Source organism: Narcine bancroftii, chromosome 7 (assembly GCF_036971445.1).
Source record: "Narcine bancroftii isolate sNarBan1 chromosome 7, sNarBan1.hap1, whole genome shotgun sequence".
In the NCBI taxonomy this organism is placed as follows: Eukaryota; Metazoa; Chordata; class Chondrichthyes; order Torpediniformes; family Narcinidae; genus Narcine; species Narcine bancroftii.
In genome coordinates this window covers 12,099,614-12,114,131 of record NC_091475.1, presented here as the reverse complement: position 1 = coordinate 12,114,131, position 14,518 = coordinate 12,099,614, and the positions used below count along the sequence as shown (strand labels likewise).

General features: G+C 47.5%; 3 protein-coding genes across 7 annotated transcripts in view; 1 reads left to right on the top strand and 2 right to left on the bottom strand.

Moving 5' to 3' along the window:
• LOC138738512 (histone H4 transcription factor) overlaps window positions 1-7,357 on the bottom strand; it is a 31,732-nt gene extending 24,375 nt beyond the window's left edge. The window contains exons 1-2 of the mRNA XM_069888841.1: window positions 7,275-7,357; window positions 2,363-2,577 (exon numbers count right to left, since the gene is read on the bottom strand). Coding sequence (XP_069744942.1) covers window positions 2,363-2,546 — 184 coding nt within the window. The 5' untranslated portion in view covers window positions 2,547-2,577; window positions 7,275-7,357. The remainder of the gene's footprint in view (window positions 1-2,362; window positions 2,578-7,274) is intronic.
• On the top strand, window positions 3,684-7,368 carry LOC138739956 (basic salivary proline-rich protein 1-like). Its single transcript, XM_069892421.1, has 2 exons — window positions 3,684-4,068; window positions 5,966-7,368. Exons 1-2 carry the CDS (start codon window positions 3,684-3,686, stop codon window positions 7,366-7,368), a joined length of 1,788 nt encoding a protein of 595 aa, XP_069748522.1.
• Window positions 7,369-10,169: 2,801 nt separating this feature from the next.
• prdm15 (PR domain containing 15) overlaps window positions 10,170-14,518 on the bottom strand; it is a 64,774-nt gene continuing 60,425 nt past the window's right edge. For 4 of the 5 annotated variants that reach the window (XM_069888838.1, XM_069888835.1, XM_069888837.1 and 1 more), the window contains 3 exons: window positions 14,168-14,343; window positions 12,247-12,507; window positions 10,170-11,056 (listed from right to left, as the gene is read on the bottom strand). In XM_069888838.1, coding sequence (XP_069744939.1) covers window positions 10,538-11,056; window positions 12,247-12,507; window positions 14,168-14,343 — 956 coding nt within the window. In that variant the 3' untranslated portion in view covers window positions 10,170-10,537. The remainder of the gene's footprint in view (window positions 11,057-12,246; window positions 12,508-14,167; window positions 14,344-14,518) is intronic. The other variant, XM_069888836.1, reaches the window with a different exon arrangement.

The window sequence follows — 14,518 nt, the reverse complement described above, 5'->3', positions numbered from 1 at the left end:
GGGAGCGGGGAGAGCGAGCGGCTCAGGGGAGCGGGGAGAGCGAGCGGCTCAGGGGAGCGGGGAGAGCGAGCGGCTCAGGGGAGCGGGGAGAGCGAGCGGCTCAGGGTTGCTCCGAAAGATTCACCCCGTTGGTCGCCCAGCACATTCACCAGTGGGTGCGTGGCTTGGGACCAGGAGCAGAACAACTGGCCACTGATGCACAGCTTATCTCAGACCCATCTTGAGAGCTATGCTTGTTCCCAGGAGCACCAGGGTGAGTTACTTTTCCAGGGGCAGAAACTGATGTGGTTGTTGGTAATTTCTGGTTATAACATCGTGGAAGAGACTTCAGTGAACATTCTGCATGAACGCAGTCATAATCGCTGCCCAGTTCATGACCCCGAAGGAACAGGTGGCATTTATATAGCCACAAAGTATTTCCTTTGCTGAGGGATGTCTAATCCACATGCACAGTCCCTGTGGCCACCAATAACAAAGGCTGAGTTTAGAGTGGGAAACAGTGTATATTGGAGCTGAAGATGATTGGGCAAATTAATTGTGTTGCAGGCCGTAGGTTACCCAACCCTGATCTTGCCCTTTCAATATTCAGACTGTTTCAATGAGATCTCCCCCCATCCTTTTAAACTTTGCGAGTTCAGGCCCAGAGTCATCAAACACTCCTCACATCCCTAAGATTATTCTCATAAAGCTCCTCTGGACCCTGTCCTACGTCAGTACATCCTTCATTAGATATAGTCCTCTGGAACCATTTCCGACTCCAGTGATCCCCAAAAGATCACTGCTATTGAATTCATAATCTCAAGCTAGCTCTCTCAGAACCCTGGAATCATCTGGTCCAGGTGACTTATTCACTTTCAGCATTAAAAGCACCTTTTCCTTAGTAATAGAGTCAATATTCTCTTCTGCCCCCTGAATTTCTGCCACCACACTAACATGTTCCAGAGTGAACACTGATCCAAAATATCTATTTCGTTCATCCAGAATTTCTTTGTTGCCCTTTGCCACTTTACAGTGTTATTTTCCAGCAGTCTGATGTTCACTCTTGTCTATCTTTTACTCTTTATATTTCTGACAAAACTTTTGGTGTCCTTTTGTATGTTATTTCATTTTTATTCTTCCCTTGTTTTGTTTTTGTTTTTAAAAATGACCCAATCCTCTGGTTCACTACTGTTTTTTTGCAATATCATATGCCTTCTTTTTCCCTTTCAGCCACAGTTGCCTTGCCCTCCCTTTAGAATGCTTTTTCTAATTTAGGATGAAACAATCTTGCATTTTTTGAAATTCCTGCCATTGCTGTTCTTCCTGCTGGGGTCCACTTTTAATCAGCTTTGGCCAGCTCCTTTCTCATGCCTCCATAGTATTTAAACTCAACTGTAATACCAACACATCTGATTCTAGCTTCTCCCTCTCCAACTGCAGAGTAAATTCTATCATATTGTGAACATTACCTCCTAAAGGTTCTTTTATCTTAAGATCACTAATCAAATCCAGTTTATTGCACGGCACTTTGTTTTTTTCCCCTTGTGGGCTTCACCACTAGCCGCTCTCAGAAACCATCTCCACAAACTGTTTCACTTTGGCTCCAGCATCAACCCCATTTTCCCAGTCTACAAGCATATTCTTTGCAGAAAAATTTGGATAAGCAATGGTACTTCCTATGGATGCTACTGGAATTGCTGAGTTTCTCAAGCACATGTGCGTATTGCATTTTAATTCCACACAACACCGCCACACTGTCCATGGTCTTGTGTATTGCCAACTCAAGGCCACTTGTAAATTGGAGGAACAGGACCTTGTATTCTGTCTCAACAGTCTCCAGTCAGATAGCATTAATTTCTGTTGTTTCCTTCCCCAGTCCCTTTCCCTAACCTTGTCATCTTTCCTTCAGCTCCCCACCCATTCCCTTTCTTCCTAGCCCTCTGCCCTCTCTCATTTCTCAGCTTCATTCTCTTCTACCCTCCCACCTGTATCCATCTATACTTCTTACTGTGCTCCTCCCCCTCCCCTCTAATCTTTTTATTCAGACAGCTACCTGCTTTTCCAGATTCCTGACAAAGAGCTCAGACCCAAAATATTGGTTACTCTTTACTTCCTATGGATGTTGCATGACCTCCTGAGTTTCTCCAGCACATTTATGTACTGCACTCAGCCCCAGCATCTGCAGATTTTTTTGTTTAACAAAACAAACTTTACAAGCCTTTCAAGCTCACAATTGTTCACTGGTATTATAACATTTGATAAAATACTTGTATCATTTGAAAACTCTAATGCCACTTAAATTGCTTTATAAACTACTAGACTGCACAGTGGAAGCTAAAGATAAAAATATACAAGATAGTAATTTATAATAAATGTTACATACCCAATTCTCCAAAACTTTCATACTCATTAAGATGCTCTTTTAAATGTGCAGCAATATGATCACAGAATTCCTCCATTGTCTTCCCAACAAATGTGCAATCTGTCCATTCACAAGGCAGCACCAGCTCCAAGTATTTGATGCTCTTTCCAGGGGCCATTTTCTTAATGAAATTCACTGGAATCATACCACTTTTTCTCACTCACACCTCCACTCTGCTGTAGAAGTTGGAAAAGAGAACTGAATTTTTAATGTTCGAAAAATCATTCTCAGCTAAAAAGAAAATCACCTATCAGAAAACAACCATTTTCCTTGGACATTATCTGCAAATATTCATTTTCACCTATGGGTGAAATATATTTCTGCTAACAAAATTTAATTCCATATTAAGGCAGACAAAGATTGGATGGCTCATGCAAATTTCAGGAAAATTACAAATGATCAAAAAGCATAGGAAAGAGGGTTCAAACTTTACAGGGGAAAGAAAACCTAAGGGATCTGCAACATTAAAGGAATTACTAGAATTGTAAAACACAATGCATAAGATTCTTCTTTAGGGTCAAATTAAAATTAAAATGACAAATACCTGAACTTATACCATAAAGGAGTTACTGGAGCATCAAAATCAGGACTGCCAGGCTGGGAAACAGCTTCTTCCCATTGGCCTTGAGATTGATGAACAGTGTAAATCATCCCAAACTATTTATGCAGTTTACACATTTTTAAATTTTAAATCTTTATGTACATGCAGTATGTGTCTGTATGCACCATGGTCCGGAGAAATGCTGTTGTGTCGGGTTATACATGTATAGTCAGATGATAATAAACTTATAGAATGCTGCAAAATGTTTTTTTACAATGGCGTAGAGCAGCAAAGTTCCACAAACTACCATGCAATTCAGAATCTAGCATTCTAGTCACATTCTGAATGGCTCTGAACAGGATCAGTGACCTGAATAATACCTTAGGATACTTCACAACAAGCAGAACTAACAATTCAGCTGAGCCATCATTTTAACATCCCTGTCAAGATCAGAACAGGCTGGAAAGGTGTACAGTTTAGAGCAGCCAGTTTAGAGTCGGTTATGTTTACTCCAAATAAAACAACATTGAACCCAAAAATTGCAAATTATGAAGTGTTGTGGAGAATGAAGCTGGTAAAGATACAAAAGGTCTTTATGGTACACAATAAGCAAACATTTTCCTGGAGACCTTCTTGGCAGAATCTCCAAACTCAAAAGAAATGCTGTAAACACTCTGCTGGTTTGGCGGCATCCGTGCTGAACAAGAACTGGCATGTTAACTTTTTAACTCTCCATAGATGATGCCTGACCTGCTGAGTGTTTGCTTCATTTTCTGTTTGATTTCAGGCAAGTGGTTTCTGCAGATTTTACTTTGGTTTTTGCCAACGAGTGAGATGACAATCTCAGGGCGTTTTGGTATCACCCATCATAAATACTCTGCAGAGCAGTGGTTGTCTTCCCTACCCATAACTACTGTGTTTCCCAGAATGGTTCTAGCTGCGTGGGAATTATGGATAGGGAAGACAGCCATTGCTTTGCTGTGTATTGAGCCTCTAGCACCGATGAGCTACCCCGAAGGCCAAAGCAGCACGGCGAAGGACCAGAGGCAGGCAGGGCCGACACAGCCCGCCCCGATGGCCTGGCCACCCCTGATAGCCCCCACCGTCCACTCATGGAGGGAGAGGGGTGAGTGAATGGGAGAGAGAGAGAGAAGTGAGATGGGTCATGGGCTGGCGACATCATCAGCCAGCCCCAAGCCAGCCACTTGCAGCGGTTGTACCTTTATGCAGCAAGGCGGAGCACACCACTCCACCTCTAGCACTAACTTGGAGAGGGATTGGAGCCGCTGCCTTGCGACCGCTCATGGACCATTTAGAAAGCATTCTGACGCACAGGCAGTGAATCTCCACCTTTACATTCAGGATTTTTTTTGCCTTATAGAAGGAGCCTTCTTGGATCTCCCATTCCAATTCCCTGCCCTGTTCCCTTTCCGGCACGCCTGTCCACGGTCACACCCAGACTGAGACCACCCGCAAACTGGAGGCGAAACACCTCATCTTCTGACTACCTCACCTGCAGCAGGGGGGGGTAAAGAAAAGAATCTCAGGGTTGTCACATACAACAAATCTAAAAACAACTAACTTTGGCTTGCGTTAAACCACACCCCATCCCTCCTCCTTTCTCCAGCAGTTTTCTCTCTCCTTTTCCCTCCATATCCTTTCACAGACCCAAAATCAATGGTCACCTTTCCTCCTTATCACGTCCAATTCACACTCCTCCCCCCTCCCATTCTTCTCCTTTACTCCCTTGAGCTCAGCCCAAAACATTAGTTTTATATATATAAATACATGTATATACACACACACACTGTGGACATAGAGAGAGGCCGAAATCCCCCCAGCACTGCTGTGTTTTTACCCCAAGCCCTGACCTTGATCCTGAACCAAATAACACTGCCATTGTGACCAAGGCCCCACACCCACGGATCAGGGGCATCCACGCCCACATATCGGGCCGGGCCCCCCCCACCACGGATCAGGGACCCCCCCCTCCACACCCACGGATCAGAGACCCCCACTCCAGACTCACGGATCAGGGACCCCCCCCTCCAAACTCACGGATCAGGGACCTCCCCTCCACTCCCAAGGATCAGGGACCCACCCCTTCCACACCCAAGGATCAGGGACCCCCCCTCCACACCCACGGATCAGAGACCCCCACTCCAGACTCACGGATCAGGGACCCCCCCTTCAAGACACGGATCAGGGACCCCCCCCTCAAGACTCACGGATCAGGGACCCCCCCTCCACTCCCAAGGATCAGGGACCCACCCCTTCCACACCCAAGGATCAGGGACCCCCCCTCCACACCCAAGGATCAGGGACCCCCCCTCCACACTCAAGGATCAGGGATCCCCCCTCCACACTCAAGGATCAGGGATCCCCCCTCCACACTCAAGGATCAGGGATCCCCCCTCCACACTCAAGGATCAGGGATCCCCCCTCCACACCCAAGGATCAGGGACCCCCCCCTCCACACCCAAGGATCAGGGACCCCCCCCTCCACACCCAAGGATCAGGGACCCCCCCTCCACACCCAAGGATCAGGGACCCCCCCTCCACACCCAAGGATCAGGGACCCCCCTCCACACCCACGGATCAGAGACCCCCACTCCAGACTCACGGATCAGGGACCCCCCCTTCAAGACACGGATCAGGGACCCCCCCCTCAAGACTCACGGATCAGGGACCCCCCCTCCACTCCCAAGGATCAGGGACCCACCCCTTCCACACCCAAGGATCAGGGACCCCCCCTCCACACCCAAGGATCAGGGACCCCCCCCTCCACACTCAAGGATCAGGGATACCCCCTCCACACTCAAGGATCAGGGATCCCCCCTCCACACTCAAGGATCAGGGATCCCCCCTCCACACCCAAGGATCAGGGACCCCCCCCCCTCCACACCCAAGGATCAGGGACCCCCCCCTCCACACCCAAGGATCAGGGACCCCCCCTCCACACCCAAGGATCAGGGACCCCCCCTCCACACTCAAGGATCAGTGATCCCCCCTCCACACTCAAGGATCAGGGATCCCCCCTCCACACTCAAGGATCAGGGATCCCCCCTCCACACTCAAGGATCAGGGATCCCCCCTCCACACTCAAGGATCAGGGATCCCCCCTCCACACCCAAGGATCAGGGACCCCCCCCTCCACACCCAAGGATCAGGGACCCCCCCCTCCACACCCAAGGATCAGGGACCCCCCCCTCCACCCCCAAGGATCAGGGACCCCCCCTCCACTCCCAAGGATCAGGGACCCACCCCTTCCACACCCAAGGATCAGGGACCCCCCCTCCACACCCAAGGATCAGGGATCCCCCCTCCACCTCCAAGGATCAGGGACCCCCCCTCCACTCCCAAGGATCAGGGACCCACCCCTTCCACACCCGAGGATCAGGGATCCCCCCTCCACACCCAAGGATCAGGAACCCCCCCCTCCACACCCAAGGATCAGGGACCTCCCCCCCTCCACACCCAAGGATCAGGGACCTCCCCCCCTCCACACCCAAGGATCAGGGACCCCCCCTCCACCCCCAAGGATCAGGGACCCCCCCTCCACTCCCAAGGATCAGGGACCCACCCCTTCCACACCCGAGGATCAGGGATCCCCCCTCCACACCCAAGGATCAGGAACCCCCCCCTCCACACCCAAGGATCAGGGACCTCCCCCCCTCCACCCCCAAGGATCAGGGACCCCCCCTCCACTGCCAAGGATCAGGGAGCCCCCCCTCCACACCCAAGGATCAGGGACCCCCCCTCCACCCCCAAGGATCAGGGACCCCCCCTCCACTCCCAAGGATCAGGGACCCACCCCTTCCACACCCAAGGATCAGGGACCCCCCCTCCACACCCAAGGATCAGGGATCCCTCCTCCACCCCCAAGGATCAGGGACCTCCCCCCCTCCACCCCCAAGGATCAGGGACCTCCCCCCCTCCACTCCCAAGGATCAGGGACCCACCCCTTCCACACCCAAGGATCAGGGACCCCCCCTCCACACCCAAGGATCAGGGACCCCCCCTCCACTCCCAAGGATCAGGGACCCACCCCTTCCACACCCAAGGATCAGGGACCCCCCCTCCACACCCAAGGATCAGGGATCCCCCCTCCACCCCCAAGGATCAGGGACCTCCCCCCCTCCACACCCAAGGATCAGGGATCCCCCCTCCACCCCCAAGGATCAGGGACCTCCCCCCCTCCACACCCGAGGATCAGGGATCCCCCCTCCACACCCAAGGATCAGGAACCCCCCCCTCCACACCGTTGACGGTGAGGCGAAGTTCCAAACCCCCGCCCCCCGCAGCAACGGCCCGAAAACGGGGGGGGCTCACCTCGCTTCGCCCCGCGGTGATGACAACCTTGCCGGGGCGCTTCTCCTCTCCCGCCGATCTCCGGCCCCGGCCCACCTCGCATTTGCCGCCTTAAACACGTCACGCGCCCCCCGCGAGCCTATTGGTCGGCCTTGGGCGTTCAACAAGTAAGCGCATTTTCAACCAATGAGAAATGGAGGCGCCGGCGAGGAGCAGCCAATGGTGGTACAGGATTGTTTCAGAGGCGCGGCCAACAGCCGATCCGCCATCTTTGTTCGGGGCAAGAAGTTTAGCCGGGCATTTCGCCTACGGTGTCTCACACGTTGACGAAGAACATCGGTTCCCCAGTGCTTCCTTTGGACGCTGCGTGACCTGCTGAGTTTCTCCAGCACTTTTGCGTATTGCAAGTGCCTCTGTGACAAGGGCACATGTTGCATTTTAAGCTGTCTAATCCTCAGTCCATTGCACATAAAGTTCATCTTTCCAACTTGAAATGCGAAACTGATGTTTGGTGCAAATGAGTTGGGTCATAAGTCCTTGCCTTACAACTTTTACCCCCTCATTCTATTACTAGTTTCTTATGTCTAAAGCACTGCTGCCATTACCTTGCAATATTCAAAATTATGCCCTGCACCCCAAGTACAAAATAAATCAGCACTTGAGAAACACATGTTTGGATCATGCAGAAGTCCACTTAACTATAGTGACCTAAAATTCGTGGACACTCAATATCCCCTCACTTGTCAGGAAGGCGCAACAGCAACTGCACTTTCTGAGAGGCCTTACCGGCCACTATCACGTCAACCTTCTACAGGTGCACTATTGAGAGATCCTGGTCGGCTGCATCACAATGTGGTACGGTTGCTGTAGGGCATCGGACTCGAGGTCTACCTAGTGGACCATAAGAGTGAGAGAGATTCACTGGAATCTCCCTCCCTCCCATCCAGTGACGAGATCTACAAGGATCATTGTTTGAAGACGACTCACAAAATCAGTGAGAACCCCTTCCACTCTGCGCACAGTTTCTTCCACCTCTTCCTTCCTGCCTGGAAAAAGATACAGGAGTACCAGAGCCAGAACCTTCAAGCTTCTTCCCATGGGCAGTGAGACTGCTAAATGACTGCTAAAACAATTTTCTGTGACTACTATTTATTAAGTTTGAATACATGTACTATCATTTGTCTGACTGTATGGTATTTTTCTCAGTGAGTTTTGTCCCTTCTGCACATTGGAAAATGGTACTTCATTGGTACTGGGGCAATCGGATGACAAATAAACTTGAACTTAAACAGAAGACACGTAAAGCAATTTGAAAATTCAAAGTACTGATTGACTTAGAAATTTTCATTACAGAATTCTGTTCCTCTTTTTTTCCTGCTCAGTCATAATTTAGGTTACAGCGGGCTGTCCTAAAGGTAGACACCAGAAAAATTAAGCAACTCAAAAGGAGATTAAAGCCTTTCCCTTTTTTAAGTATTCCAACTGAACTATGAATACATTCCATCCTGATGGTCGTGCCCTTCAGGAGTACCTGCTGTATTATTCAACTGCAACTGAATTTCTAAATTTCTCCCAAAGATTGAAGCACATCATAGTATCCCAGGAATGTGCCAAATCATCTCCAATGTAATTTACTTAAATTCAAACCTAAGTAAATTAGTAATGATTGAAACACCTGTCCCTGTATCTTAACCCTCTTGTCATCACCAAATTTTTTTTTGTTCATTCTCACTGGGTCATATAACAGTTCAAAATCAAAACAGTACAGTAGTTTCCAAATTCTAAACTGAGTAAGACCCACCCTTACTTTTGTGACATCCTTCCAATTTCTTGGCTTTCCTGTCTCTCCAGACCATTAATTTGTTATTTTTAAGAAGTTTCTGTTTGAATTATACATTCCTTCATCTCATATAATGGTTTTAACAATGCTTGATTTCCACTCTCTGCTGCAAAATCCTGTGGCAAATATTGGAACTAGTGCATTTCTGGGTTTTCGTCATGATTTACATTCTTTTATCAGAATTGAATGCGCCCAATTTAGTGCTAAATATTGGCTGGGATTGATTTGGAGGGCTGTGGACTGGGTGCGAAGCAGTAGGATTAGGTAAAATAATAGTTTGGCACAGACTAGAAGGGCCTGTTTTCAGTGTTGTAATTTTCTGTGGTTCTATCAAGTAGGGTGAGCTTAGTCAAATTAATTTTGGCCATTTGCTTGCAACAAAAATAGCAGCCACTATTTCCCAATTTCTATGCAGGCTACAGGTTGCACAACATGCTCATTATGAGGAGAGGACGGTGACACCTGTTGCATGAAGCTACATCCATTTGAATCAAACAGCTACGGACACAGTGAGAAGATCAATCAAATAAATAATGTTTACTTCCATCACTATTTCCTCCACACAGTCCTGGGAAAGTGAAATGTATGAATACCGATCGGGTCTCCTTCACTGTTGAAAACTCATTTGTCGATAGTTTCCAATAATACTTCTTTCGATGAGTGGACGTGGCAGGTAGCTGTTATTTGTCGCTTGTTATGCAGACCACCAATTTCTTAGTCGCTGACAAAGCTTTTCCTGTCTCTGGATTGTATCTCTGATGCGAGTTAAACTAAGAATGCAAAATACATACATGTGGTTTGGGGAGTGTTGTCGAGAAACAAATGAACGTTACCATTTTGTTCCTCATTTGAAAGGGTGAGTGCTTCTCCGTGATTATTCTGACAAAAATAATCTAGACCACAGAATGGGAGATAGAATTAAAATGACAAGCGCACGGCACACATACTGCCAGATAGACAACTGTAGACCCATATGCACACAGACCCACGCACATGCTGACCCATTCACTGTCAATAAAACAGTTGGATATTTAGCCACTGCACTAATTCACAATTCCAACACATTTTAACACACGTTAGGAAATGTCACAGAATCTTTTATACATTTTTTTTTAAAATTGTGCTCCACTTCAAGCCTAATTTTGTTTTTTTTTTAATTAAAAAATTTCCTTTTAAACTGCTAATACACTCAAGACATTGTGTTCACCTCAGATGTACAAATTCAAGCTGGAATATCTGTGGGGAGGAGAGAATCAAACACAAAACTTGATGGTGCTGCTGAGACACACCTGGAGTGAATGGACACAAGTTCAGAGCAGACTTTTTAATTCCACTGTGTAATGCGGCAGAGTATCTTTCACAGTTTATTCTGCATTGTGTGTTCCTGATGTGCAGGATAAGGGAGAGGATATTCTTGATTTCGTGGAGGAATGGGGGATTCTTTTTAGTAACTGTACATCTGTTGTTGGGGCTGTTGGGATTGCTGTGACTGAACCTGCTGCTGTTGAGGTGGTGCCGCTGCTGGCGCTGCGGTTCCCTGCTGAGGCTGCAGGATGTGGTGAGTGCCATCTGCAGTTTGCGGCACAGCCCTCCAGCCCATGCTGTGCTGCGGCTCAGCCAGAGGGCTCTCGGCAGGGGCAATCGAGTTGACAAAGGTAGTCAAGTTCATAGACTGGGGCATGGAATGGGGCTGTGGTGTGAAGGCCGCCTGCGCCTCAATCTGGATTTCCATTGGTCGACTGTGCACTACAGTGGAGCCGCTGATGGAGTCGAAGCTGACCGTCAGGATGGAGTCGAGCTGCATCTGCCTGTCCTGCAGCGTCAGGTTAGTCACCGTGATGGGCTGGAGGTTGGTGAACTGGGTCCCGGCCACCGTACTGATGTTGGAGGAAACCGCAATGTTTGTCAGCCGAGTGGAACTGGTCGCTGTGGAACCGTTCGAATCTCCAAGTGTCACAACCACCTAAAGTCAAATAAAATTCAACACTCTTTAAAACAAAATATTTAAATACAAAGAGCACAGAAAGAGTGTGCATCTTTGCTGCAGGATGCCCTTAACTGCAATTTCCGTGTCCAGTGCATGTCTCCATAAATTAAAAAGATCTGCTCTGCCTGAGCAGAAACACTGATGACACTTAAATCACTAAGGGCATTGAAGAATACAGGTCAAGTGCTGGAAGATGGTATTAATACAGATGGGTATCCAAGCATAGATATAGTGGGGCAAATGGCCAGTGTCCATGTTGTATGACGATAACTTAATAATTCTATCCCATGAGACTGCTTTAAGGGTGACCAGGATTTCAACTTTGGTTCTCTAATATGAAGATTTTGCTTCCTGAACACCTTTGAGTGTGTTTTATGTATTTTGGGCTGCTAATCAAGAAAATCACCGTAAAATTTTCCTATCACATAGCATTTTTTTAATATAACCTATTTTTGTGATTTCCTGTCATATTTTAAGACTATTTCAAGCAGACAAAACCACGAAGTGCAGCACGTCATTGAAAATTCATTTTCTGCATTCGCACTCGGACGTCTTCCCTGCTGATCTTGGTGCAGTCAGTGACGAACACAGTGAGAGGTTTCACCAGGAGTTTGCGACCATGGAAAAGTGGTATCTGGGCAACTGGATCCATCAATGCTGGCCGACTAGGGTTGGACACTGACATGAGAGGCATCGGAGTACAAACAAAATTCAGCAAAACATTTTTTAGGTCAAACGCAATGTGTCAGCGTCATTATGTGATTTAACATGCAAAATTCAAAAAAAGTTAATTTAATGTTTCTCCAACTTCCTGCAAGGTACAGCAAATCTGAAATTATCTGTGTTCAGCTTCAAATTGTCTATCATAATCCCAATTTTTTTTCAGGAAGCAAAACTCTTGGGAAAAAAAAATTGTTATCCAGTATATTTATTTCCTAATTTACATCAAAGCATAAGAGTGGGTTCGGTCTTTAGCACTGGGGATTCTCTGTGTGCAGATTGGCCTCTCGTTTTATACATTAAAATGGCACCCACATTGGAAAGTGCTTAAGAATGTTTTGAAGTAGTGAAAGTGTCTGCAAATAAAAGTTTTACTTTTTTTGCACTATTATTATGTTGATTTCACAGCAGATCTTCATCTAATTCTGCTTCACTAACACACTGACCTGACTCATGTTTTGCACCGCTGAATCTGTCTCATCTTCCACTGTTGATGCAAAACCAGTCTCCTTGTCTGTGTATGAAAACATAGCTGCCTCTTCGGAAGGAGATCCTGGTTCATCCTCGTCTTCCTCTTCATCCTCGTCTTCCTCTTCATCCTCGTCTTCCTCTTCCTCTTCCACTTTCCTCTTCTTCCTATGTGCTCGTTTTGATCTCTTCATCTGTCCCAATTCAGCTAGCTCACTCTCGTGCAAACTTAGGTCCTGCTGTAACAAAAGAGTAAAACCCAATCATTGCGACAGAGCTGGTTAACGAGCAGTGGGGTGCGGGGTGGAGATCAAACACATCAACAAGTGCATAAGAAACAGACACCAAACTATTCCATTGACACTGAGCATAGAAGGCTATTTGCCTCTCTTAAATCAATAATTGTAGAGCAACTATGGGAATTAATAATATTCTTGGGATTTCTCAATCGGAAACTCTTCTATCAGATCTCCTCACTACTCTAATGAAGCAGTTCAACATTCCTAGATTCTCACCTTATAAATATTCACCTTAAAGTATAATTTGTACTACAGGTACACAATCCTTTATCCGGAACCCTTGGGGGACAGTGTGTTCCCAATTCGGATTTGTCACGATTTCAGAACAAAAGCCAACTGCCTCAGATTTAAGCCCAGCCGAATTGTGCTGCTTTATCCACCAGTTGCGCTGGCGTCTTTCTCCCCCTAGTCAACCCAAGTTGCGCTGCTGTCTCTCCCTGCCCACCCAAGTCGCACTGCCGTCTCTCTTTCCTCCCCCCAACCCACCTGAGTTGCGTTGCCATCTCTCTCCCCCCTCGCCCACCTGAGTCCAGCTGCCGTGCCTCTGTCCTCCCCTCCCCCCACCCGCCCGAGTCGTGCTGCAGTCTCTCTCCCCCCTCGCCCACCTGAGTCGCACTGCCGTCTCTCTCCCCCCCACCCAAGTTGCGCTGCCATCTCTCTCCCCCCTCACCCACCCGAGTCGAGATGCCGTCTTTCCCCCCCCCCCCCCCCACACCCATATAGAAGCAGGAAATTCGGCCTAACGAGTCCGCTCTGCCATTCCATCATGAGCTAATCCATTCTCCTACTCAGCCCGACTCCCCTGCCCTCTCCCTATAAACTTTTATAGCCTGACTATTCAGATACCTATCAATCTCTGCTTTAAATAAACCCAATGACGACCTCTACAGCTGAATGTGGCAGCAAGTTCCAGAGGTTCACTACTTTCTGGCTGAAGAAATTCCTCTGCATATCTGTTTTAAATAGGCGCCCTTCAATCCTTAAGTTGTGTCCTCTTGTCCTCGACTCCCCTACCATGGGAAACTACTTTGCCAGGTCTTTCAATATTCAAAATGCTTCTACGAGGTTCCCCCTCATTCTTCTTAACTCCAAGGAGTACAGTCCAAGAGCAGTCAAATGTTCCTTATATGCTAATCCCTCCATTTCAGGAGACATTCTTGTAAATCTTCTCTGAACCCTCTCCAATGCCAGCACATCCGTTCTTAAATAAGGAGCCCAAAACTGTACCCCGTACTCCAAGTCAGGCCTCACCAGTGCCTGATAAAGCCTCAGCATTACATCCCTACTCTTGTATCCCATTCCTCTCGAGATGAATACCAACATTGCAACAGTAGTGGTCTTCACAGCTATTTCGATCCACCATTTGGTACTCAAACTATGGTTGAGTATATAATCAGTCTGACTGTCCTGCACAGGGTTATTCTCAGATTGTTATGACACCACACTGAGTTCATGTTGAAAATGTGTCAGCTGGATTGAAGAGCCATTTTCTTTCTGCAACACAAAGCCTTTTCTTTTCCCCCTCTCCCCACTGACAGGACAGAGTTAAGTGGCTATTCTTGTCAACAAAGGCCCTGGCAAGCTCCTGAAAGCCTCTTACCTCAGGATGTTTGCGCCGCATGTGCCTGTTCATCGAAGCTCGTGTCGAAACCTTTGTGCCACACAGGTGACAGTTCTGGGCTTCCACCTTTTTGTGAGTCAGCTGTATGTGTTTGAAGAGCATGTACTCAGTAACAAATTTCTTCTCACAGACACTACAAGTCCACTGCTTTCCAACTGAGAGCAAGAAAGTTGGGAAGGAGAAAGGGGGAGAAAAGAGAAAGGATTAAAAAATTGGATTAGTGGCCTGCTACAGAAGAACATTATCAAAAAGGTTAACGGGACAAGTCCTTAATAGACTTTAAAATCCAGTATGTTAGAATTTTGGCAATAGTTCTGATAGTCAAGGTTG